The 25,733-nt window shown below is 47.0% G+C and overlaps 9 protein-coding genes across 9 annotated transcripts; 7 read left to right on the forward strand and 2 right to left on the reverse strand.

Moving 5' to 3' along the window:
* The first annotated feature begins 502 nt into the window (after nt 1-502).
* On the forward strand, nt 503-1,668 carry F4817DRAFT_327448 (uncharacterized protein). The gene has a single exon (XM_049302033.1). The coding sequence runs from the start codon at nt 734-736 to the stop codon at nt 1,559-1,561; it is 828 nt and encodes a 275-aa protein (XP_049162056.1). The 5' UTR covers nt 503-733; the 3' UTR covers nt 1,562-1,668.
* A 322-nt stretch (nt 1,669-1,990) lies between these two features.
* On the reverse strand, nt 1,991-4,203 carry F4817DRAFT_327450 (cytochrome P450). Its single transcript, XM_049302034.1, has 3 exons — nt 3,821-4,203; nt 3,141-3,652; nt 1,991-3,083 (listed from the first exon to the last, which is right to left on the reverse strand). Exons 2-3 carry the CDS (start codon nt 3,551-3,553, stop codon nt 2,093-2,095), a joined length of 1,404 nt encoding a protein of 467 aa, XP_049162057.1. The 5' UTR covers nt 3,554-3,652; nt 3,821-4,203; the 3' UTR covers nt 1,991-2,092.
* Nucleotides 4,204-5,011: 808 nt separating this feature from the next.
* Nucleotides 5,012-7,161, forward strand: F4817DRAFT_327453 (glycosyltransferase family 31 protein). The gene is made up of 2 exons (XM_049302035.1): nt 5,012-5,965; nt 6,020-7,161. The coding sequence occupies exons 1-2, from the start codon at nt 5,390-5,392 to the stop codon at nt 6,830-6,832; spliced, it is 1,389 nt and encodes a 462-aa protein (XP_049162058.1). The 5' UTR covers nt 5,012-5,389; the 3' UTR covers nt 6,833-7,161.
* A 927-nt stretch (nt 7,162-8,088) lies between these two features.
* F4817DRAFT_356641 (Oxysterol-binding protein) lies at nt 8,089-9,479 on the forward strand (the record flags this gene model as incomplete). Its single annotated transcript, XM_049305814.1, has 3 exons — nt 8,089-8,148; nt 8,220-8,539; nt 8,615-9,479. 3 exons carry the CDS (start codon nt 8,089-8,091, stop codon nt 9,477-9,479), a joined length of 1,245 nt encoding a protein of 414 aa, XP_049162059.1.
* A 300-nt stretch (nt 9,480-9,779) lies between these two features.
* On the forward strand, nt 9,780-11,136 carry F4817DRAFT_258646 (plasmid pRiA4b ORF-3-like protein-domain-containing protein). The gene has a single exon (XM_049299251.1). It carries the CDS (start codon nt 10,080-10,082, stop codon nt 11,061-11,063), a length of 984 nt encoding a protein of 327 aa, XP_049162060.1. The 5' UTR covers nt 9,780-10,079; the 3' UTR covers nt 11,064-11,136.
* Nucleotides 11,137-13,885: 2,749 nt separating this feature from the next.
* On the forward strand, nt 13,886-15,621 carry F4817DRAFT_368470 (FAD/NAD(P)-binding domain-containing protein; the record flags this gene model as incomplete). The annotated part of the gene is made up of 3 exons (XM_049307244.1): nt 13,886-14,211; nt 14,274-14,656; nt 14,789-15,621. Exons 1-3 carry the CDS (start codon nt 13,916-13,918, stop codon nt 15,619-15,621), a joined length of 1,512 nt encoding a protein of 503 aa, XP_049162061.1. The 5' UTR covers nt 13,886-13,915.
* Nucleotides 15,622-16,412: 791 nt separating this feature from the next.
* On the forward strand, nt 16,413-19,828 carry F4817DRAFT_258729 (vacuolar protein sorting-associated protein 35). The gene is made up of 4 exons (XM_049299252.1): nt 16,413-16,736; nt 16,825-19,036; nt 19,087-19,233; nt 19,292-19,828. Exons 1-4 carry the CDS (start codon nt 16,600-16,602, stop codon nt 19,457-19,459), a joined length of 2,664 nt encoding a protein of 887 aa, XP_049162062.1. The 5' UTR covers nt 16,413-16,599; the 3' UTR covers nt 19,460-19,828.
* A 43-nt stretch (nt 19,829-19,871) lies between these two features.
* On the forward strand, nt 19,872-23,534 carry F4817DRAFT_258744 (Zn-dependent exopeptidase). The gene is made up of 3 exons (XM_049299253.1): nt 19,872-19,950; nt 20,013-22,915; nt 22,975-23,534. The coding sequence occupies exons 2-3, from the start codon at nt 20,411-20,413 to the stop codon at nt 23,155-23,157; spliced, it is 2,688 nt and encodes an 895-aa protein (XP_049162063.1). The 5' UTR covers nt 19,872-19,950; nt 20,013-20,410; the 3' UTR covers nt 23,158-23,534.
* Nucleotides 23,314-25,111, reverse strand: F4817DRAFT_258760 (uncharacterized protein). The gene is made up of 3 exons (XM_049299254.1): nt 24,845-25,111; nt 23,929-24,778; nt 23,314-23,778 (listed from the first exon to the last, which is right to left on the reverse strand). The coding sequence occupies exons 1-3, from the start codon at nt 24,910-24,912 to the stop codon at nt 23,536-23,538; spliced, it is 1,161 nt and encodes a 386-aa protein (XP_049162064.1). The 5' UTR covers nt 24,913-25,111; the 3' UTR covers nt 23,314-23,535.
* Between the last annotated feature and the right edge of the window lie 622 nt (nt 25,112-25,733).

A 25,733-nucleotide genomic window follows, 5' to 3' on the forward strand; every position in this document is an offset into this window, starting at 1 on the left:
CTTGCGACCAAACCGTCTCTATGGCCTTTCAGCTAGGATGACCAAGGATTAACGTTAAAATTGATACCAATTCGGTTATTTACTATGTCTCTAATTAGGCAACGGGGAGCAAAGTAAAATATTTAGATTGAGGCGCTGTACTGGTTTTAATAACAAATCTGGGCAACTTTCTTTTCATTCCGAAACTATCATCCGCGCCACTTCTAGATCCTTAGACAACGGCCGGGGGTGAAGATCATTAACAAAATCATTAAGATAACATCAAGACCCTTGGCTGAATGGCATGCCTAATGAACAATATTATGTATATTAAAAGCTACTGTCTTTTATGCTAATTGGTAGGCAGTCACCTGGTTGCCTAGTTGAGATCATGGTTGATGTTGGTTCGATTGTAGAGTCAAGGTGCAAGAGCTGGTAGCGAGTTTGATTCTTTTAGTTCATTGGGTACCTTATAAATGGAGTCATTCCATATCCATGTCTGGTAATTAAATCATGTAACATACATAAGTGTTACGGGATGTTGGATGATCATGAAGTCAATTCTCGTATTTAAACCTCAAAAGCTCTCTCCATTGCAACTATTCTCTTTTCACACCATCTTCAATTTAATCAACAGATGCTAACTAAGGATCGCGTGGCCCATTGCGATCAAAACTACCATACATACCTAGTAACGAAAACATATCAACGGCAGAGATAGTCACTATCGGAGCGACAGACATAGTTTAAAACGATGCAACCTTCCGAAGACGAGATTCTCGCAGCTCTAGCGCATTATCGCGCCAGCGTGTTGCACCATAATCATACCGCCTTCCAGCTCTTCGTACAGCATGTTGAGGCAGCGGCTCTCGCAGCAGAAAACGCGTCGATAAGCCCCAACCTCATCTCCGAAGTGTGTCAACAGCTCTTCTATGATATGCTGTACATTTCGCGACCAGAGAACCTAGACCCGTCGCTCCAGATCAACGTGCCCGCCGACGTGATAACCAAGTGGGATGCTATGGCGCGAGCTTTCGCCCTAGACGGCGTGTACATCGGATCCGATGCTAACCGCCGAGAGATGCTCCGGCAGAATTATAAGAATGGAATAGAAGCGGAACTATGCAGGATAGATCCCGAGCTCAAGTTTCCCGTTGACTTTGAAGTACTCATGGGCCAGGTCGATAGTCTCGATGGTCATGGATGGCCGCAGTATCGAGAGGAGGGTCAGCAGGTGCGTTTCTGGGACGGGCTGGGCGAGAGCGAGGAAGAGGCTGCTTGTCGCGTGTTTGGTCCTGATGGTAAATTGGCTGAACAGTTTCGTTTTGAGGATTGGGAGACCAAGGCCGGGTGGGAGTGCGGTAGGGGCCCCGAGACAACATGCTTTGTTGCCTACTGCCGGCAGGATGAAACTGGCAAGGAGTGGGCATGGAGGTACGTGGCTGATCAAGGCCAGTACGGGACAGAAGTATTTGACAACGTGGTAGAGTTGCTACAGTGGTACGAAACGCTGTATGTGCCGCCCCTAGACTTTTACGTCGACGACGTCAATATTCACATGGGAAACATCTTTAAGCAGTAGATAATCGATCGTAATAGTGGCGAGCGCTTGTTACATATCATGTTTGTTTACTCGCATCTCAGATGGCCTCGAAATCTAGACAACCGTAGCTTATTTTATGATTAGAGTAGTATCTAGATTGATGCTCTGTAGGCGTCTATGATAGTACCCAACTATGGTAACTGAAACATTTTATAAGTGCCGAGTATCTATAGTGTTGTGACAATCTGTCCATCATATGCTTTCCTAGACCAACTGGTTGGCGGGTGGCCCTGTATTATCTTGTCGGCACCAGGGTAGAACTTATAATTCCTAAAGATAATCTGGTTGGAACTATTTCGGAGTATGTTTATTACTCGATTTTCTCATAATAAGGAGTTAGTCGTTTATACCTACGAAATATACGATCCAGGGGTAATTTCAGACTGTATTAGGTTGGCTGATTTGAGTAAATCATTAACTTTCAATGTATTGCGGATAGAATAATTCACTATGTACACGAAGAGATGCTAGTTTTTTTACACGATATAAAAATGATCTAGTCTAATCACCTCAGCTCCTGGACTTGACCCTTACGGGAAGACCGTCCTTGGGATGAGCCGTGGAAATAACTTCCGGATTAGTGATCTGGTACGCTTTGAAGCCCATCCACGAGGGTGCATCTGCTGGGTAAGTCTCTTCGACTTCGAACTCGCGTACCGTCAGGGCGAGGATCAGCCGCACCTCTACAAAAACCAGTTCCTGACCAATGCAATTCCGAGGTCCCATCTCGAATGGTCGCCAGGTGTTCTTCACTGGGTGTAAGGGATCGCTCTCATCATGCGTCATAAATCGCTCCGGAATGAACGAGTCAGCGTCGGGCCAGTATTCTGGATCACGCAATACCGTTGCTGCAGATGAATGCATCATGAAGCCGTATGTTGGATAGCGGACCCCAGTTTCGGGATGCGTAAGGAAGTGCCCCGGCGGCGATTGACGGATGCTGCCACCTACAGGCGGGAATAGACGGAGTGTTTCCTTGAGGACGGCCATCGTGTACGGCAACTTATTTAGCAATGTAGGATCAGCTCTAATCAAGCTAGCAGCGGCAGCTGGGTCGGTACCTAATACTTCGTCGTGTTCGGCACGTATCTTAGCTGCTTTGTCCGGATGTTTGCTAAGCATGTAGTATATATACGCAAGAACCGTAGCAGTAGTATCGTGTCCGGCGAACATGAAGATCTTGATATGTTTGATAACCCGTCCAACAAACTCAGATGGGATATTTCCTCTTGCGGTGTAATCTTGTACCTCATTTATGTATTCATTTAGAGCTAGGGCGACAATAGTTTTAGGCCCTTCAATTTTCTCGTAATTTTGAGCCGTGTTGAGAATGTAAGGCGTCAACTCGTTGCGGATCATACGATTGTATATCCAGTTTTTCAACGGAAGAATTGGATTCAGTTGCTTGGGAAGGTCGAGCCCAAAATATATTAGACTTAACTGAGATTTCATTGTTTCCATCAAGCGATTTGGCTTAATCTGCGTTTGTAAACGCGTTCCCCTGTTGTTTTATTAAGCGTTAAGTATCGAAAAATAGAATCGTGTTATTCACACTTACAGTACAGCGCGCCCAACTATGTCGACGGTTATATTAGTGGTATAATCTTCGAGCTTTATAACTTCTCCAGTAGCGGCAACTTTCCTAAGTCGTTCTCGGAAGATTAATACTTCCTCTATCATATCAGGGACGAGAGATAATAGATTTTTCGTTGAGAAGCCAGGATTAAATAGGCCTCGAGCCTTTTTCCATTCTAGGCCGTCTAAATTCACCAGGTCTTGACCTCCGGTGAAGCCCTTGAATTCAACTTGAGGCATAGCCCAGAATTTAGGGAGGCTGTTTTCCTGAATGAATTGCGCCATCATATTGGGATGATAGACCGCAAGCATCGGGTAGCCAATCGGCCATACGTCCATGTAAACAATACCCTGGTTTGCAATCTCAGGGTATTCTTGCTTGATGTAAAGAAACATCCATTGGCCATGACCGTCTCGTGGGATTTTACTATTATATTTTAGTTACTATAGTCTTATGTAGTAGATTTTTGGATATTAGGACTTGTTTTATACATACTATTTAATGCTAATTTTAGCGAGCGTCCAAAGGTGACCAAAAAGAAACGAATGGGGCATAATTGGCTACAAATGGTTATTATAGAAAGATATGTATATACGTGATAGGAATATAATTTCTCAACGGCTTTCGGAAGCCTTTAGGGCTGAATATTAGAAGATACTCACAATTCCATGTTGTTTTTGAACTCGCCGAAACATCATCCGAGCTTGATACAAGCAAAAAAAGAAGAACAGCAAGCTAGCTAGGGTTAAGTACCCAATGCCTCTCATGATAAATGATGTGATGGGAGGGCCCGAAGGCCCTAGGAATTGTAACATGTCGTCTTCGGATCAATAGATAGGCAGTTGAAAGAGATCAGTAATGATGAAAGCTTAGAGGTTAAGCCTTAAGGCTTATAGATGGTTAACTTCGTCTATTAATAATATGTATGTAAGCCCTTGTAATGCCTAGCTCATTACTGGCCTGGGCAAGTCTAGTGGGGCGAAGGAATCTGATTACTTTTGGTGATTTAGCGACAATCTAGTGTAATACAACCATCGACCCGTCTGCCTGGTAGTAGTTGATGTAGCAGTCTATAAAACTGGCGTTCCGTCGTTTATTATGACCTATTTACGTGTGTTAGGTAATAGGTAAGTCCTGTTGGTCCTCGTCCTTTAATTCGTAGACGTGGTTCCGCAATGGCGTACCCACCCGCATAATTGTTAATAATACGTACGGTTTTGTTAGTACCTTGGGTTGTTGGCCTAGACTTTGATCCAGTTCCCGCATACGATGGTTCGATGATCGCCTCACCTATTAGAGCTATGTGCGGTACTAAGCTATGTATGTATACATACACATTCTATAATGTATCACTGTAATACGCAGATAGAGATACTTGGGTATCCCTTCTAATAGAGAATACGCTTTAAGGTGCCTAGGTAGTTTAGACGTCCGGTAATCAGATTAATACTTCTACCTAATATTGATATCTCCCTTGTGCAATCTCTAAGATCTACGTGTGGCATCGGGGTTTTCTGCAATCGAGGTCATGTATAGAGTTGCTCTTAGAAGCGAAATATTCAATGTCTACGCCTACGTACCTAATACATATAAGTTGAATTAATAAGAGACGGAATCAACAGTAGAACTCGCGTGATATTATTGGCCCTTTGGGAGGTTGCTGAGATAATAAATACTATGTACATGTATGTACCATATTGACAAGGGTAAGGTTCAATCGTACCCCTGGAAGCTTTGCCTTTGGGAACGCGTAATCTTCGCTGGGTCCGGCTGTTGTACAATGCCAGGTTTTCTTAGTGAACTTTAGTGGGACGCGGCTGCATTAGTTATCGCTTGGTTGGTCAACTTTAGCACTCCGTTCCGCTATAGCGCCCATCATTTCCCATCTAGATGAGATCAATCCTAGAATTAGCTTAACCTGGACGTCACTAAACCTCCTAATCCCCCGCATATCGAGAGCTCAGTACATCTTTACCTCTCATCTTCAAGTTTCTAAAAAAAAGTTCTCAGTTCTCTTTTTCCTTTTTTTCTCGTATTGGGGTCAGCATTAGAAACCTGTATCCCCCTTTTCCTAACTTCCCCTACTTCATTCCAATTTTTGAATTGTCTACGAGGACATTTACAATCGTTCTAGACTTTCGTTTTTTGATACGCATGTTCTCCGTCTTATCAGCCAGCATCATTTGGCTGCTGGTCTCGGTCGCACGGACATAATCGACAACACCATCACGATGGGGATCGCCGAACGAAGATCGATCCGCTCTTGCATCACACGCATGTCTCGCCCGCAAAAAATTGGCCTGGGTGTTTTGGTCTTCCTATTCATTCTTTATAGTTTAACACCATACGACAGTCTACCAAGATCCTTCTTCCGGTTCCAACATAATGTCATACAAGATTATTACCAGAATGCCCTGCCGAGCGATTCCTGGCTCTTCAAGCCGCAACCCTACCCCATCGACCCTAGTAATGATATCGGCATAGTAATCAAGACCGGATTTGGAACGAAAAAACGGGTATCAGCGGCGCTGCAGGCGTTGGGCAGCGAGTCCTTAAATGCGGATACTATCGTTGTTCAGGATTTTCCGCTGTTCCCGGACCAGAAGAATTATACATTGGCTAGTGGGAAAGAAGTGCCGGTCATCGATATCATTGGGTGGAACCTAGAACGAGGCTCTCTAAGGGGCCAAGAACAGCAGGAGCGCGTGATGAAATATATCAACCTTGCTGATGCTGTTGACGGCGAAGAGTGGATGCTGGCTGATACGTTGGGCAAGGACATGGGATGGGAACTGGATGCGATGAAGGTTCGATATACCTCAATTATGTGTCGAGTCAACACTTACTAACGTGCGGGTCAGTTTCTCTCAAGTCTCGAATATATTTGGCACACCATGCCGAAAAAGAAGTGGTATGTAATGTTGGACGACGACACCTATATCATCAAATCATCCTTGGCTTTGCTCCTGGGACACTTGAACTACGGCAAACCGCAGTTCATTGGCAACCCCGTAGGCGACTACAAAGGTCGTTTCCCACACGGCGGATCATCCGTAGTTATGTCCGGTGCTGCTCTGAGCAAGCTGTACGAAGAACATCCCGAGGTCGTTGCTGAGGGCCACCAGGAGTCGGCTACGGCAATATGGGGCGATAAGCTACTTTCTACGACGTTTATGAAAATAGGGATCTATCTTGACGAGACATACCGACGCCTATTTAATGGCGAACCCCCCTGGATGACGCGGATGTGGATCGACAGATTCTGTCTGCCCTTAGTATCGTTCCATGGCCTTGGCAAGGACGACGCTATGCTACATGTAGGCGATACGTTCAAGAATATGACGGAACCCGTGTTTTGGGGACAGTTGGGGAAGATTTATGGCGCTCCGAACTTCGCTTCGTTCATCGCCGAACCGATTCGATCTAACGTGGACTATGTGGGACGCCTAGATGAGTACAGCAAGACCATAGATAAGGTCGCGGAAGTTGATGCTTGTGTCAAAATCTGCCATGATCACTCGACAGAATGCTTAGCTTGGACGTTTGATCCAGGACGTCAACAATGTCACATTGCGCGATGGGCAATCCTAGGAGATGTCGCCGAGGGTCGGTTTTCTGGTATAAATGGGCAGCTAGCCCAGAAGCTAGAAGGCTCATGTCACGGCCCAGCGTAGGGCGTTTATGTCTCTTTCAATCTCTGGTATTATGTTCTATATATGTATGGGTCGGTATGACATAAACAAACTGTCTCATTCAGCAGAGACGTACTGTCTAGATGGGCGGCGTTATACATAGACTTCACAGAGGGAAGGGGGCACGTGACTTGGAATGATACCCGGGATGGAATGTAATTTATAATGAAGCTTCTTAATCCTAATTGGATCCAACTGTATATTCCTATATCTTTATGAACGACGAATGCAAGATATCTTCCTATTCCGAGCACATAGCTAAGCACCTGTACATAGCAAGTATCAGCTTGGAGCAATTGCTGGTAAATAACGTAAAATACTGGCCAACGCCACAGGTCTTACAAGGTACATACCTAGGGCAAGATAAGGAAAGGGGAAGGTACAATACATGTAGGTACTTCTTTTTTTCCAGGTCGACTACATGTCCCCAACGAGTTAACCGCATACATACATGAAACTTAACTTTCTACATGTAGGTTTTCCAGGGGACATTCCAAGGAGTATATTCTTCATTGGATGGGAAGTTTACTATATTTGGCTTTGCGTTATGTTACATGTATGTATGGAGGTAACTTTGATGCATCTTTGATTTTACATGTATCTAGATACTATGTTATGTACGTACTAGTACATGTAGTTAGATAGCGTAGCATAGCGATAAGCTAAAAAAGTTAGGCACGCGATTTAAGTCGATTATAGATCCCACCAATCCACGTATCCAACTGCCAAGCAAAGATAATGTCAAGGTACCAAGCCAGTCGATGGGTAGGGTCGATGACGTGTGGGGAACTTTACCTTTGGGACTTTTTTGTTTTTTGACGTCAAATCCCAAAGTAATACCCTTCTCTCCAAATTATCATATTACTCATCTATGCCGCCAGCTCTGCTTTTGCACAATTGAAAGAATACAATCCGTTTTTGGTTTGTCATTCCAGCTTCTCCCGTATCTTCCGAAAACAAGACGCCTTATATTATTATTATATACCTAGGCAGCTTTTATCAGGGATAAGGAGTAGCCCAACTTTCTGCCCCTTTTTAGCTTGAGATTGCTTGTGGAACTCCGTATCCCCGCCAGAATTTATTATCCTGTCGGCCCGCCGTCTATCGCGCACTCGAAACCAGCCTCATCGGACTTTGAAATACGGAAGGTTCTCCTAATCACGCAGTATATCATCCGAACCGCGTGGTGTCCGTGAGCTTGCCCTGTACGTATGCGACGTCTTAAAAAGGTCATAACGATGTCAGAAGTTACACCAAATGCCCAGGCCACTGGCTCTAGTTGGGCTGCGTTCCTCAAGGTAAGTTAGCCTGACCTGACGTTCCTCTTTCTATTCTACACCAAGCTGACCATGTCGCGACTCGCGATTAGTCTATTGCCTCTTTCAACGGCGACCTCTCCTCTCTCACAGCCCCACCCTTCATCCTTTCCTCTACGAGTCTTACCGAGTTCAGTTCGTACTGGGCTGAACATCCCAGCGTTTTCGCAGCACCAGCGAAGGAGCCGGACCCCGCAAAGAGGGCCTTGCTAGTGCTCAAATGGTTTTTAACTACGCTTAAGCAACAATATGCTAGTCGCAGCGAGCAATATGGCAATGAGAAAAAGCCTCTCAACCCCTTTTTGGGCGAAATCTTTCTAGGGAAGTGGGAAGACGACGCAGGCACAACCGAGTTGATCAGTGAGCAGGTGAAGTAAGTTTGGCGCAACCAAACCCAGCAATATCTAGAAGCAAACCTGGAAATACCTGGGCTAACCCTACGGTTTAGCCACCACCCGCCAGCAACGGCATACAGCATTATCAATGAGACCTCCGGGGTTCATCTCCAAGGATATAACGCCCAAAAGGCCAGCTTCTCCAAGACTATCAATATCAAGCAGATAGGACACGCAGTATTGACAGTTCCCGACCCCTCCAAGCCCGGGGAGAAAGATACCTACTTGATCACACTACCATCCCTTCACGTTGAAGGTCTAATTTTTGGCGCGCCCTTCATTGAACTCGACGGCGCCTCTTATATCACTTCGTCGACAGGGTTTACTGCTAAAATAGACTACAGTGGCAAGGGCTGGATAAGTGGCAAGAAGAACTCATTTACGGCTACTCTGTATCCAACCGGCAAGGAAAAGGACGTACTCTACAATTGCTCTGGCCAATGGACCAAGGCGTTTGAGATCCATTCCGGCCCAGTGAAGAGTAACTCGTCTAAGAATCTCATTGGAAGTTGGGATCCTACTGACAATCCCACGACCGAACTCAAGGTTGCGCCTCTCGAGAAGCAGCACCCGTTGGAGTCTCGACGCGCGTGGGCTAACGTCGCGATAGGCATTGCCAAAGGGGATATGGATTACGTCGGTAAGGAGAAGAGCAAGATCGAGCAGGCGCAGCGGGCAATGCGGAAAAAGGAGCAGGCAGAGGGTCGGGAGTGGGAGCGGAGATATTTCACTGCTCTCACCGAACCAGATTCGACTCTTGAAACATTAAGTCCCAACGTGGGACTAAGCACGAACGGTGATGCGGACAAGACGGGCGGTCTGTGGCGGTTTGATGCGGCCAAGGCGGAGAAGGCCAAGAGCCATGAGTTAAGCGAAGAAGAGAAGATTCAAATAGCTCAAGAGCTGCTAGGTCAGTAATGTCCTACCAGCACCTCTATCCGCAAGAGTGTTCAAAGTAATTGCATAGAGATGGTATCCGATACCCAATTATGTAGGTGATCAAGTAATATTGATGACGGGAAACGTGGATGTAGGCTTCGGGAGGGCGTCTGGCTTCACCGGTTGGTTTACCGTATAAGTTACCTAATAATGAAGTAGATCACACAGTATAATTAAACGAATCGCTCGTTCCCGTGGCTTGTTAGCACGGTTTATCAGAAGCATTAAACTCGGGGCTCTTGATAAAGGATAGGAAAGTGTTTTAGTACAAACCTTGCTTCTTACTAGGATAATAGGGCGAGATAGATTCTCCTAATTGGCCTTTCCTAGAGACGCTTTGACACATTAACAGCGGTGGGGTTTATGGGTTAGCTAATGGCTTTAGTAAATACCTGCAAAATTTGTCAAACACCGCTGTTTGACGATAAACAAACATATATTAGGTAACTACCTAGGTACCTAACCTATATATCGAAACGTCAACCCGCGTTGGGAAACTTGTAGCTGTTCTACCAACACTTGATCAAGAGAACTGTAACCACTGAACTGACGTATAGTCCTCTATAATTCATCGGCATTATGGCCACCACAGAAACAACAACAAAATGTGGCAACCCTAAGTGCGACAAGACCTCCAGCTCGACAGCTTTGCAGCAATGTGGACGGTGTAAGAAAACAGCTTACTGTTCTAAAGACTGTCAGGTTGCCTCATGGCCGATGCACAAAAAGAGATGCACCCACCAGAACTACATTGTGAAATTCCAGTTGTCACCTGAGAAGATCACAGATCCTCCTGTGTTCCGCACTCTCTCCTGTCCCGCAGACCTTGTCTTCTATCACCTGCACATGGCCTTGCAACTTGCTTTCGGCTGGGCAACTACCCACTCCTTTGACTTCGCCGTGCTAAATCCAGACTACACGCTACCAGACAGCCCGACGAGCATGTACCAGTACATGATGATGGTGTCTAGCATGGGGCAACAGCCCGACCCATCTGCCCCGCAGGAATACCTGTTCCGCGTCGTCGACCCCGTCGAGCAGACGGCCTTCTCCGGGATTGACCGGATGCATGAGGGCACAAGACGGCACCCGAACACCACGGAGAAGAAAGCAGACTCGTACAAGCTGCGCCACCTCTTCGACGACCCGAAGTACAGCGGCCGCAAGATGGTCTATACGTACGACTTCGGCGACAACTGGGAACACGAGATGACGGTCTTAGGGCGCACAGACGCCACGGCCGACTTTGTGTGCATCGACGGCGCCGGCCACTACGTTGCCGAAGATGTGGGAGGTACGAATGGCTGGCAGAATCTCAAGGAGGCGTATCGCACCGCGCAGCCCAGCGCGGAGCAGCGTGATAGAAGGCGGTGGTTCGAGACGCAGTGCAGTAATGCGGATGCCGCTGGCTTAGCGGGCGACCGCGTCAACGCCTGGGACCGCCAGGGACTCAACGAGAAACTCAAGTCTGACCGGCTCTTTGAACACTTCGATCGCATCGGAGATGCGAGCGCGGCCCAGATGGAGAGATATGAGCAGCTTATGCAGCAGCGTAGAAGATAGAGCAACTAAGACGTGACAGGAAGTTCGGGGCCGAGTGTTTAGGCAGATGGCCAATGCCTGTGGGGGCAGTCGGTACCTATCTTGCGTTGTTTAAGGGAGCTACATACTAATGTAAGGGTGACGAGATGATATATTTATCTTGCTGCCTAATTTGTATGTTTACTCAGTACCAGTAAAGATACGGTAAAATATGATACGAATCCACCTCTAACGTGTGGAAGTGAATGAGAGCGGGAAGTGTGTTCGCCCCGTTCCTGCAGGTTTATGCATCTTCTCAACGACCTAACATACGGATGACCTAGATGGCATATGCGGGTCTTTATGTAATCTCCGATGGGCCATCGGCGATGGCTCATGTTCCGTATATCTCATCGGTATCCGGATAGGACGCGGGCTCACGGAAACTATGCCAACCCGAGGGTGAAGATACCCACGCCAGAGGCCTCTACATACTCGGGTTAGTTTTATAACTTTACTCATGTTAGGAAGATACCGGCCAATGAAATAGTAGGGTTCGACATCATGAGCTGCGGGAGAGAATATGCTGTTTTGAAATCTGAATTTAGCTGGTGTAGAGCTCTATTTTCGGCAACTAGAACAGAAAAGGGCAATAATTAAAATGTTATAATGAAATATAGTATACCTAAACGCAGTAGCAAAAGCATTTATACTCCCCTAAACTTAGATATATCCAAAGCACTCAATTTATTTATAAGTACGAAGGTCCGGGCCAAAAGTCTTGCACATGTGGAGCAATGAGCAGCACCCGAAGGGCGCGAGACTCGATAGATAGGGCTAAATATTGCTACCTTGATATAGATGAAGGTTTAATATCTTCTATTTGTAGTTTCACAGGGGCAACATGAAGATAATGTTCTGGTTCCCCAGAATATCAAAGCCTTACCTACAGCCTGCTGCAAGACACCCCCTTTACATACCTAGTTAAGCAACTATCGTAGAATATCGTGACTCAAATATCAACCGTGAGACGTACCATTGTTCAAAAAATAAGTCATAGACTTATCTAAACGTTAAGTTTCTACGAGTAACGAGCGCATGCTATGCAAGTGGTGTAGAGATCTGATCTATTGATTAAGTTTCTACTATTTAATTCTGGGTTTACGGCTATGGGTCCAAGTGTTGAGCTGAAAATATTATAAATGCCTGGCCTCCCATTGCGTCAGGAAGTAAAAAAAAAAAAAAAAGAGATGGCTTAAAGGTCTTTCTTCATCACAATAACTATGAGTTATAGTAACACTTTTAGCACGCCTGCAGCCTGCAGTGTTCATCATTGCTTTCAACGCGGATTAAATCCGTGGCCAAAATTTATCACCCTTTTAGTAAGTCTTGTTTATCGCTTGACCGTAATGTCAATTGGGGAAGTGGTCCGTTATTTGATTTTTAGTGTGTATGGACTTGAGGGATAGGTAGTACCGAGGATTATATTTATGGAAGGGCGTTACTTCTCGATGATTACACGAACCTTGATGCTCAGTAGTGGAACAAGTCTAATGCTAAAGTTTGAGCAGGGTATTACTGAGGGGATTTCTGAGGAATTAACGCGGGCGGAGGAATCTAAAAGGAATAATACGGGTTGCTTATAAAGAACTATGGTGAGAAATGGCTACTTAAACATTCCTTGATTGCTCTAGGAACGGAAATAGCCTGAAAACTGAGTTCATTAAACAAGCAACAAGACATAAAAACATAGCCCAATTCAGTTCAGTCTTAATTCTTTATAATTCACATAAATTTATTAGACGCTTTCTACTTGAAGATGTAATGCTAGTCTATTTTACAGTAAGAAAAAAACCATGTCCATTAGGTGAAATATTAATTGTAAATGTTGAATGTTTAGTAACGAATGCTAATAGTATAGTATAATTAAGTTATGGTGATATTTCTATAGCAAAGCAATAGTCTACCTGATGTTCACTATACTTATCAAACTTATCGCTACCCACACTAAAAAGGGGCTACTCTGGGGGATACTCGGCAACTAGAAGAACGGGATAATGTACGCGATTCTACCCCCCTTGTTCCGGAATGTGCTTGTCGTTGAATTATTCCCCAAGTCAGACAGGGGGGCACAACTAACAACTACGGAAGTTCTACTGCCGATGCAAGTCGGAATGTCATCCACGATTTCCGCGGCTTCGATCGTCAACTCCTTAGGAATTCGTCTGGCGGAATTCCGCTCGACAACGACGTTTACTATTGCACAAGAAGAACGACCCTAGTAAAGATTGTAACTAGAAACATGCCAATGGACCGTTAACGTTATGATGATGTGCTATGATGGGGCTGTACCAGTGTTGGAACTATAGAGTTGTAAGATTCGGGATTTAATAACGAACGCTTAACATGTGGGTATGACGATACAGGAAACCTTACCATCAAGTAATGTCTTTGCGTCTAGGTTAGTAGCTACATGTAGTTTCTTACTGGCTGATAAATCAGTTACGCGGTTTTGTACCTAGACTTTGCCAACCTACCGCCTGTATTAGGTACTTATTCTGGTATTGGCCAAAGGGCAAATTCCCGCAGGCTCTGCTCTCTTATGCAGGGTGCCATTATTGTAACCAAGGAGTCACGGCAGGGTTGTACTCAATGGGTCTCATGGAACGATTCTACGGAACCCATGGGGAATACGATGTGGCAAAAGGGACTGAATAGCAACTTGTAACGGCGGAGAAAATTATATAAAAAGCGTCATGTCCAGACCCATCACAACTATTACTATATATTCACAAGCATCAACAGACTACTACTACTACTATCTAGCATTACGACAGTTTCACATTACACTACTAATTTTCAAGAAGCAACCAAGAATGACATCTTAACCTACAATGGCTGGTAGAAAGTTCAGAGTTGTTGTAGTCGGTGGCGGCCCTGTGGGCTTAACTATGGCTCACACGCTCTCGAAAGCCGGAATCGAATTCGTCGTCCTCGAGCGTAGACCGAGTATCTTTGAAGACGTCGGTGCTAGCCTGGTTGTCAGTCCTCACGGGATGCGTGCCTTCAAACAGCTTGGAATTTATGAGCGACTCCGCGAGATAAGCGTAGAGTTCACCGAAGCGCGGATATGTACCGAAGACGGCCGCGAGTATAACACGATACCGGTTGGTGATGAGTTCACAGCCGAGTAAGTTCATCACTACCCCTATTCTAATTTGTTTCTGTGGTGTTGACATACGTCTTAATAAGTTTTGGCTGTTCGAGCAGCGTCTTCAACCGGGCCGAGTTGGTTCAGGCAATCTACGAAGGATTGAGTGAATCCGATCAAGCTCGGGTCTTGACTGATAAGAAAGTAACCGATGTTACACCTGACGACTGGGGCGTAACCGTTCGTTGTGCAGATGGAACACGGTACGACGCATCTATTGTCATCGGAGCCGATGGTGTTCATAGCGCTGTTCGAAAACATATGCGTAGCAATGCCTTGAAGGCTTCGCCCAAAATCCAAATCGACCAGGAAAAGCCGTTCTTAGCTGAGTATAGGATGTTGTGGGCCTCGTTTCCTTTGCAAGGCGATAAACACGACGGTCCACCGGGCCTGGGAGGAAGCTCACATTGCAGTGGCCATGCTTGTATGTGTTTCCCTTTTCTTCTTCTTCTTTTTCTTTTTTAAGTCAACAGTTCTTCGAAGGAATACTTCCCTCAAAAGACAACTAACCCAGAGTCTTCCCAATCCAAAAAGCTGTCGCTGACTTTTACTAAAGTGCAATATGTCCTTGGGCAAAACCGGGGCTGGATTTTCATCTATGAGCGTCTTTCGACCCCAACTAGGGAACCTACCAGATATACAGAGGAGGATGTCGTTGCGTGCGGTGAGCGGTGGGGAGATGTGGCCGTTGGCAAGAAGTTGAAGGTAAAAGACGTTTTCTCAAAGCGTATCCACGCAGGCATGACCAACCTCGAGGAGGGAGTACTGAAGCGTTGGTACTGGGATCGAATTGTCCTCGTCGGCGATGCTGCACACAAATTCACTCCGAACCCTGGGCAAGGGTATATGAATGGCATGCAAGATGTTCTTGCCCTCACCAACATTTTACATAGTGTTCTGAAACCATACCGCGACGACGCAAACGGAGAATATGGTGGCAAGGGGCCGAATACCAAGATATTATCCGCCGCGTTCAAGCGGTACCAGGACGGGCGACTAGCGGGCGCTCATCACGGCTGCGACCTTTCGAGCCACGAGATACGAAAGCAGACACAGCGGACCACCTGGCTCTGGCTCTTTGACACCTGGGTGATGCCCTACTTCCCGAAATGGGTGGACTCTTGGATGCTGGAACTTGCCTTTAAGAAGAGCATACGCAACGGGCTGGTGCTTGATTTTGTGGACGGCGAGGAGACGATCAAGGGAAAAGTTGCTTGGGCTCATCCCATGCCAAACCAAGCCACACGGGCATTGGCTAAGAAGGCCCAGGGGAACCTGGTGGCCCCTTTTCTAAGTGTGGTGGGCATCTGTGGTATTGGACTGGCGGCATCGATGACAGTTACTAGCCGTTATAAGTTGCCTATCCTTGAGAAACTGCCTATATGGTAGTTTTAGGTTATCGATTTAGTGTGTAATAGATAAATTGTAGTGTGTCATTGGTACGGTTTCTAATAGTTACCTGTGATTATAAGCTTATCGTGTAACTTCTGTTATTCAAAGACGAATTGCCGCAGAATTTATTGAGCTTAGTTTTGAAACGTTTTAAAGAATAATTGCTTCGAACAGGAAAATATTTACGAATAGCCACCTTGAGGCATTGCTGCATTTTGTGTCTACTTGGCTCTATGTGCTCCAAAATACTGCTTGTCTGTTTGTTCTCATTTGATAGATGTGATTGTAAGATATTCTAGCATTGTAAGTATAGGTCTTATAAGTGTACGATATTTAGGTAAACAACCTTACCTTCTAGTCGTTTCATCACCTATTGGAAGCGATATAATATCTCCTATCGTTAGTATTGTTATAATAGTGCCAATAAAGTCATAATTTTCGTATATCTTCACTAGTGATGCGCTGTATTGTAGGCTGCTACTGGCGGAAATGTTTAAGGGATTATGTCATCTATTTTGAAGTTTTATTAATTGGCAGTATTTAAATGTTTAATAGACTTTTTGTAACCTAGAAACTTTTTATGCTTCCAGTTGGCAAAGATAGAATTCACCAGTAAGGTGACACGTGTGGTTGAAACGCGTAAGAGCTAACTCGAGCTAGGAACCCCTGTTTACCTGTGGCTGTTCGGCATGTGGCTGGGCTGACGAATGCTTCCGCCAAGAGATTACGAGGTAGCTCCAATAATAAGCTGGACTTGAGTCTTGACTGCTGTATTTCTGTATCTGTCCCGCTAACATCAACTGCGCCAGGCATCCCGATTTCTTAAGTACCCCTTGCTTGCAGCAGGCTCTTCCTGCATCTCGACATCGAACTCAGCGAACGGTGGTCCAATGACTTGCGCGAGATATTATTGAGCTTTTACGGTATTCCTTTCCTTTGCAGACTCGGCCATTATTATCGACATAACGCTCCAACATGTCCACCACACCCGTTCCGCCTGAGGACCAGGCGAGATTGCTGGAAGATGCCTTGGTTGCTGTGCGCCAGCAGACCGCACTTATGCGCAAATGTCTCGATACTCCTGGCAAACTCATGGATGCTCTCAAGTGCTGGTATGTCTTATCATAATATAATTGTTACGGCACTTTACTGCCCACCCAGCTTCTATCGCTCTAGCAACTAGCTAACTATATAATGAAGCTCTACCTTGGTCGCCGAGCTGCGGACAAGTAGCCTAGGCCCCAAGCAATACTACGAGTTATATATGGCCATCTTCGATGCATTGCGCTATCTTTCGGTACATCTTCGCGAGAATCATCCCCATAATCACCTCGCCGACCTCTACGAGCTCGTCCAATATGCCGGTAACATCATTCCGCGTTTATATCTCATGATAACCGTCGGTACCGCATATATGTCTATACCCGAAGCGCCGGTCAAGGAGTTAATGAAGGACATGATGGATATGAGCCGTGGTGTCCAGCATCCTATCCGTGGTCTATTCCTTCGTTATTACTTATCCGGCCAAGCTAGGGATTATCTGCCTGCCGGCGATGGCGATGGTCCTGAAGGAAACCTCCAGGACTCGATCAACTTCATCCTAACGAATTTCGTCGAAATGAACAAGCTCTGGGTACGGTTACAGCATCAAGGTCATTCGCGGGAGCGGGAGCAGAGGACCAAGGAGCGCAAGGAGCTGAAGCTTCTCGTGGGCAACAACATTGAACGGCTGAGCCAATTGGTGGATCTCGAGGCTTACAAAAACGGTATCCTAGCCCCGCTACTGGAACAGGTAGTACAATGCCGGGACGTCCTGGCCCAAGAGTATCTTCTAGAGATAATTACCCAGGTTTTCCCGGATGAGTTTCACTTACATACCTTGGACCAATTCCTGGGCGCGGTGTCGCGGCTGAATCCTCACGTCAACGTCAAGGCTATCGTCATTGGCTTGATGAATAGATTATCTGCCTACGCTGAACGGGAATCGCAAGAAGGGGCTGTCGAAGACAGGGCGAAACTAGAAGAAGATGCTTTGTCAAGTCTACTGGAAAAGATCCGGTTAGGGAAAGAACAGCAGGAGGCGAAGCCAACGCCGGATGAAGTGTCTACCGATACAAACGGAGAGGATACTAATGGCGAACCTACAGAACCTGCTGGGACTGATGCGCCGGCGGAGCCAGAACCTGCCCCATCAGTTGCGGATACTGAGACAACAGCCGTTGATAAAGAGCCGGACGATGCTCCTCAAACTCCCAAGAAGCAGCGTGGAATCCCTCCTAATGTCAAACTTTACGAGGTTTTCTTTGAACAAGTCAACAATCTTGTCAATGCGCAGCATCTCCCTATCCAAGATACAATTGCGCTACTAGTTTCCCTTGCCAATCTTTCCTTAAACATATATCCTAGCCGACTGGACTACGTAGACCAAATTCTTGACTATGCGAATCGCAAGGTTAAAGAGCATGCTAACAGCGCCGATCTCCATTCTGCGCCAGCGCAGCAAAGCTTACTCGCACTGCTACAGGCCCCTCTCAAGAGATATATTTCCATATTCACAGCCTTATCGCTTCCCACGTATGTACCTCTCTTCCAGTCCCAAACCTACCCAACGAGAAGGGCCGTTGCAGGTGAAGTTGCTAGGACCTTGCTACAGAATCAGACCGTGATATCTACAGAGGCTCAGCTTGAGAATGTTCTTGAGATCCTTAAAGTATTAATCAAGGAGGGTTCGCAACCTCCTGCTGGATATCCTGGCGGCCCCCAGCGACGAGCTTTGGAAACAGACGAAACGATGGAAGAGCAGGGTTGGTTGGCGCGGATCGTTCACCTACTCAACGGTGAAAATAACGACACGCAGCTTCGTCTTCTTCAGATGGTACATAAAGCGTTTGCTGAAGGGAATGAGAGGATCCGCACAACAACTCCTCCCCTAATTACAGCCGGTATGAAGCTGGCACGCCGGTTTAAGGCTAGGGAGCACTATGACGACAATTGGGAAACCCAGCTAAGTGCCTTATACAAGTTCATGCACTCTGCGATCTCCGGTATCTACACAAGAGTCAACGGCCCTGGTGCTGCCGAACTCTCTCTACGTTTATTCTCTGCCTGCGGTCAATCCGCCGATATGACGGGTTTTGAAGAGGTTGCGTACGAGTTCTTCGCACAGGCTTTCACAGTGTACGAAGAGGCCATTTCGGACTCGAAAGCTCAATTCCAAGCCGTGTGCATTATTGCCAATGCACTACACCAGACAAGGAATTTCGGGAAAGAGAACTACGATACCCTTATCACAAAGTGCGCCCTTCATGGAAGTAAGCTACTGCGCAAACCGGATCAATGCAGAGCGGTATATCTAGCGAGCCACTTATGGTGGGCGACGCCAATGACCGCTATTGACGAGTCGGATGAAGGTGTAAGTTTTGTAGCCGTCGTTAAGTCAGAGTCAAACTAATTATTTTCTAGCTCTACCGAGATGGAAAGCGAGTATTAGAATGCTTGCAGCGGGCTCTACGTGTTGCAGATTCCTGCATGGAACAAGCGACATCAATCGAACTATTCGTTGAGATTTTGGATCGCTATGTGTACTATTTCGACCAACAGAACGAATCGGTAAGATGCTCATATTATAGCTCAAGTACACCTACCTAGCTAACCACATATTCGACAGGTCACTACCAAATACATTAATGGGCTCATTGAGCTAATTCACTCAAACTTGAACACGAACCAGCAGGATTCGGCAAGTATTGAGAGCAGCAGGCGGCATTTCAAGCACACCTTGGACAATATCGCATCGAGACAGTATGAAGGAGTGATTCTGCACCCACAGAAATAATGATACCTAAGATATAGGAATTCGGTCGGGAGAAGAGTCCAGGTTCGTACTCAAGCAGTTGCATAGTGTCACCGAGATAGCTCACTACGACATGCTTGAGTTTGCGTAGTGAGAAAGTTGTACCAAAGGTAGTTTTTTTTTTTTTCAGGGAAAAGAAAGCGTCGCCGCCGTCCTGTTTGTTAGAGATAACCGTGTACATATGTATATTTCTGACGGTTTGAAAGGATTCGCCAGGCTTCTCAGAGGAGTCTAGGCGTGCATTTAAGAGTTAGTTAATTAGTGCCAAGAGGTCTGACCCTTTGCACGAATCACTGAGATTTTCCATTTTACTTGCCTTTTTTTTAATTTTGATGATCTATAACTATCTGATTTATATCTATTTTGTCTTACCTATTGATATGCCAGTATACCTAAATCTGTATACCTAAATCTGATGATAGTTTCCGTCTTTTAGTAGATCCTTGCATGTATACAGTCCACTAGTAGCAGTAGTAGGTTCTTGTACTGCCCCTGATTGTGGCAGTGCTTGATGACTAACCCGATGGATTCGCAGCTGCCCGCGTGCTCCGCAATTGGTAGCAGCACTAGTCTGGGAGAGAGAGACTGATCTTGAATTCAGAACACCGTTGAGACATCATAATCCCCAACTACTTTATTTTCGCCTCATGTTTTTTTTTTGATAATCTCTTAATAAATCAATTCTCCTAGGTTTCCCTCCAATGACCACCGCGGTGGTACTTGGTCTTATGCCTGCCTTATTTTCTTGATTTCAAATTCCTACTCCAATCAATTTCACTCCTTTATCGTGACTCGACTTTTAACCACTCGTTTAATCACTGCGACAAGCAATTAAATAAATATCTACGCGTACTCACCAGACATATCCTATTTTAGAATCCCGACCTTTGAGTCTTATTACCCGCGATACATCAATGACGTTGTACTACCAAGATGCCCTCCGAAAAGTCTCAGTATATACCACCACCACCTATACCCACATACGATGAAGCGACCGGCGGTCATCCTGGATCTTCTCGGCCGGACTGGCCCCCGCCTTCTTCGCCCATAGATACAAGACCCGACCATGAGACCGAAGCGCAATCCCTCCTTTCTTCACGTCCTAGGCAGGCCGACTCGTCGAGACGTGCGCCCCAAGGGTACCGACCTCCGTATGTAGAATCCGACGACGAAGGGTCGCAATGGACCCTCGACGATGAGGAAAGTGAGGACGGCGAGGACGCGCAGGTTCGGCGCGAAATGCAGGAGCTGGAAGTTGAGGACCCGTTAGGCGAATCGAGTTCAAGATCATCATCTTCTTCATGGAGGAAACGGATAGCATCCTCATTACCGCAATGGAAGTGGCGATGGCGGCTCCCTAGATTTACTGTTCGATTACCTCGACAGACCGATGCCGCAAGTAATGCCGATACGGAATCTAGCGAGACGAGGACAAGATTTAGGCTGCCGAGTATCAACAGCGCTGCTGCTATACTTCTGGTCGGTAGGTTGCTTGCGGTTTTCCTCATCCTAGGTTTCCTGTACCTCTTATTCATGAGTGACCTCTTCACGAACATGACGAGGCGCATTGGCGGCCACATGTTCGACCCTGAAGCTGTTCGTCAATACGTACAGGGTGAAGTCAACTCAGACATGCTGAGGAACACGTTGAAGCACTTTACGGGCTACGCGCACATCGCGGGGACTGAAGGTGACTACGCGCTTGCGATGGACGTGCGGAATGACTTCATGAAATATGGCCTAGAGGAAGTTACAGTAGACGACTACTATGTGTACCTGAATTACCCGAAAGCCGGCGGTAGAGCTGTCGAAATAATGTCCGAGGATGGCAAGGAGGCCAAGTGGAAAGCTGCCCTTGAAGAGGAGGAAGTCGTTGAAAAGACGGCGGGCCGCCAGACATTTGTGTTTCATGGTCATTCTAAAGCAGGTGACGTGAGAGGACCACTAATATATGCCAACTACGGATCGAGAGAGGATTTCAAGAGGCTTTCTGATAAGGGTGTTAACACTAAGGGCGCAATTGCGCTCGTACGTTATTACGGCACACAGGGTGATCGGGCCTTAAAGGTTAAGGCCGCCGAAATGGCCGGGTTTGCCGGATGCATCATCTATAGCGACCCGGCGGAAGATGGCTTCTTAAAGGGGGAGCCAGCCCCTCTTGGACGATATATGCCCCCGGATGGTGTTCAACGAGGAGCGGTTAGCCTGATGAGTTGGGTTGTGGGAGACGTACTCACACCTGGTTGGGGAAGCAAGAAAGGCCTGCCACGAATGAAGACGGAGCAGACGACTGGTCTCGTTAAGATCCCGAGTCTTCCTCTCGCCTGGCGTGATGCCCAGGTGCTTCTACAACATATCCAGGGCTTTGGCGAACCGTGCCCGGACGACTGGCGGGGTGGTATACCGGAAGTTGAGTGGTGGACGGGAAACTCCTCGTCGCCGGTTGTGCGATTGAAGAATGAACAGGACGAAGAAGAACAACAGGAGATATGGAATGTCTATGGTAAAATTGTTGGCGTCGAACAGAACGAAAAATCCATCATTATCGGCAATCACCGCGATGCCTGGACTTTTGGTGCAACCGATCCAAATTCGGGTACGGCTGTTATGCTGGAAGTTGCGCGCATCTTTGGCGATCTTCTAGCTAGGGGCTGGCGACCGCTTCGTACGATTGAGTTTATGAGTTGGGATGCCGAGGAGTACAACCTGATCGGCAGCACCGAGTTTGTTGAACAGAACATGGAGATTCTCCAGAGGAGTGCCTTCGCATATATCAACCTTGACACTGCAGTTTCGGGCCAGGAGTTCCATGCCGCCGCATCTCCGATGTTCCGCAAAGTCCTCTATAAGGTGATCGACAGAGTCTTCGACCCCATCCTAAATGCTACGCTTCGCGCGTTGTGGGATGAACGCAATGGGGAGCTTGAAGGGCTTGGTGCTGGCAGTGACTACGTGGCATTCCAGGATATGGCGGGTACTAGCTCTATCGATATTCGATTCGATGGGGCTGCCCATCCTTACCATTCTTCGTACGATAATTTCGAGTGGATGGACCGTGTTGGAGACCAAGGGTTCATATACCACAACCTGCTTAGCCAAGTTCTTGGGCTTCTTATCCTAGAACTATCTGACAAGCCGATATTGCCCTTTGATATGGGTAATTATGCGCTCGCTCTCGGCCGATATCTGGGCGCTCTATGGCAATGGGCCGAAGATAAAGGTGTTAACGGACACTTCAATCTAGAACCCATCAAAAACGCAATTCAGGAGGTTGAAAAGGCTGTTACTAAATTCGAGAAATGGGAGACGGACTGGCAACAAAGCGTAGTGGCATCAAACGGCTGGGAGCCAGTAGGGTTAACCCAACGGAGAGGTGACTACAATAGCCGCATGGCGAATTTCGAGACCGGATTACTGGACTTAGAGAACGGCGGTGGAGTAAGTTGGAGTCCCTATATTTATCTTTATCTTGATCTTATATTAACAGGTTGTCGCAGATTCCAAACCGAACTCAGTTCAAGCACGTTGTCTTCGGTCCACAGTTGTGGTCCGGGTATGACGAGGCCTACTTCCCGGCTATTCGGGACGCCGTCGACGCGGAAGATTGGCCGTTAGTCCAAAATATTATCGACAAAACTGCTCGTATCATAAGGGATGCCGCCAAGGCGCTGATAGAATAAGAGGCTCGAAACGCTCATGCTTTTAGGAGCTTCTTGTAGGTCATGGATGCATTGTTCGGCGTTAGTGGGAAATTTGGAAGGGGATCACCATTGTATTGTACCTATAGGTGGTTGAGTCTTATTACATCGACCTAGATTACTTCAGGGTATCATCACATAACTCGAGGCTCGGCTGGGAACAAGACTCGAAGATTTCATTAGAAAAGATGAATTCATGGTCTTGAGGAAATAAACAATATGTGAATTAACTTTTACAACTCGTTCAGTACAAGAAGCTAGAAGCTATGATCTGATCAGGGGTATAACAGTCCAGAAGTCCGACCCAATGAAAACAGCGAACCATGGCCGATATCGAATATGCCCAACGAGTGGAAACTATTATTCCGCATTCGGATAAATTTCCCGTCCGTAATACTCGTTTACCTCCCTTTCAGATAGCTGTTCGTCCCAGTTGGCGTCTCGAAATCCACACTCCTTCGTGGCGCAGTTGTAAAAAATCACCCTAGGGTTCCGGGACCTCTCGGTCGTCATCTCCTTGCGCGATGGGTACCCGCAGTGGCACTCCGGGTTGTTCTTATGCACCCCGCGGTCATCGGCCCAGCAGAGGAAGCCATCATAGCACTATAGCAGTAGGAGTTAGTTATAAAATAAGGGGTTACAAAGATATGGTAAGATTGGGATGATCGAACCCCTGGACGAGCAGAAAATGAGAAAAGGAGAATAACAAAGTGTAATGAATAAATTTGAAAGATGTCAAGGGTGGGCACGTACGTCGCTACACACGTAGAACCATCTATCCGGGTTGAAAAGGGTGTGGGACTGCTTGAGCTCGAAACTGAGGTGGTTAGGACGATAGTTAGGGCAGCGGAGGGGGCGGCGCTGCGGGAAATTAGGATGGTAGAAAGGTACGCCGGGAAGCGGTGGAGATTGGGGCCGACCGGAGAAGGACGAGTAAGCGAGGGACCGTTGGAATGGGATCGGGGCTGCGTCCAGGCCTAGGTCGTAGTGTCGTTGGGCATCGGGTGATATAAAAAAGGGATTTTCCTCGCCATCCAAGTCGGAGTCTTCGTACTTGACGACGGGAGTTGGTGGGCCGTCATCCCAGTACTCGGGGACTGGTTCATACTTACCTGTTAAAACCGAGGCTGCTTCCATACGACGCTTCCTAGGCGATTCGCTGTCGTCTACGTCGTCATCTGTGTCCACTGCAGCGATGGTTCTGCTACGTTTAGGGGTTGTGGGCGGTTGTACTAGGGTATTGCTACTACTGGCTTCCACCACTGTTGTTCCAGATAGATCAGGGACTTCCACTTTAACCTTAGTCGACATCATCACTGGTGAAGGGGAGCGGCAAGGCTCCTTGCCTTTAGACTCCGAAGACCGTTCCGGAAGCTCCGATTTCACTTCCGTCTCGCGGACGTGAGGGCTAGGTGTCCCTTCTCTTGAAGGACTCACGGTTCTTGAAGACTCGTGCGTGCCACCATCATCTTCGGAGACGACTGTGGCGGAGGGCGACAGAGCCGGTTCAGGCGCCACCGACGACTCCTTAGACGGCTCCGTCGGGTCGATGACCTGGCACTCCCGGACCGCAGCCGCCGCGGCATGTCTAGTAGTCGGCGTCCTAAAGAGCTTGCGAATTAGGGACTTAATTTTCTTCATGGGGACGGATTTCGATTATCTGACTTACATATTGACGGAGCGCTTAATAGAAGAGGGGCCAGAATGACCCGGAGGCTGAGAAGATCCGTATAGCATTTACAGTTCAGGCTGCAGCTTCAGTAAACAGGAGCTGAGGTCTCCTGCAGAGTACCTAATGTATAACTGTCGCTTCAACTACCCAAGCACCTAAAATAGGCCCTGGACAGCAGATGATAGCGCTATACTCTGATATGTAAAAGACAACGAGAAAAGAGTAGATATTGATGATGAGATCGTGTTTCGTTCCTGATCAGGAGATATCACTTGCTTTATAGTCTTTAGAAGATCCGTGCAGCTAGAAACTACGTACTGAATGTGCTTATGCTACCCTAAAACGGGCATAGCATCCGTGCTGTTCACCAGTTAGCTGTTTCGTATTTGTCGCGAGAACAGGAAGAAAAAAAAGTTTTCGTCGTCTCCTAGGAAGAGCTCTGTTCTAATAGAAATTTGTTGCTATGCAGTTGCGATTCCTGAGACCGTTGGCGGGGGAGGGGGTTGTCGGCTGCCAGTGCATTCAGGTGTCTTGGGCCGTCCGTGAACAAACGGGGGCAATGGAGGCGACGGGCTCATACATATTCTGCCTATCGCTAATGCCCAAGACCCCTCTTAGTCTTCCCACCCTTAGAAGGAGTGAGTCTTTTCAGATAGCCCATCTGTACGCCTTGCGCCGACAAGCCACTATCTGCCGCAGCCTGCAACGCGATCCTTACCTGAACCAGATCAGGATTCTACTACGCTAAGTGCCACGCGGTTATTGGCTCCGTTGCGCATCCTAAGAATTGAAAAGTTGGCATTGGGCGCCACAGCTGAAAACTAAGTAGGTTGGGGTGAATTTGCTGCGAGCAGCCGGTTGGGTTGGAGTTCCGCTCCTGCAAGCT

This window comes from Daldinia loculata (genome assembly GCF_022478755.1).
Source record: "Daldinia loculata strain CBS 113971 unplaced genomic scaffold F4817scaffold_7, whole genome shotgun sequence".
In the NCBI taxonomy this organism is placed as follows: domain Eukaryota; kingdom Fungi; phylum Ascomycota; class Sordariomycetes; order Xylariales; family Hypoxylaceae; genus Daldinia; species Daldinia loculata.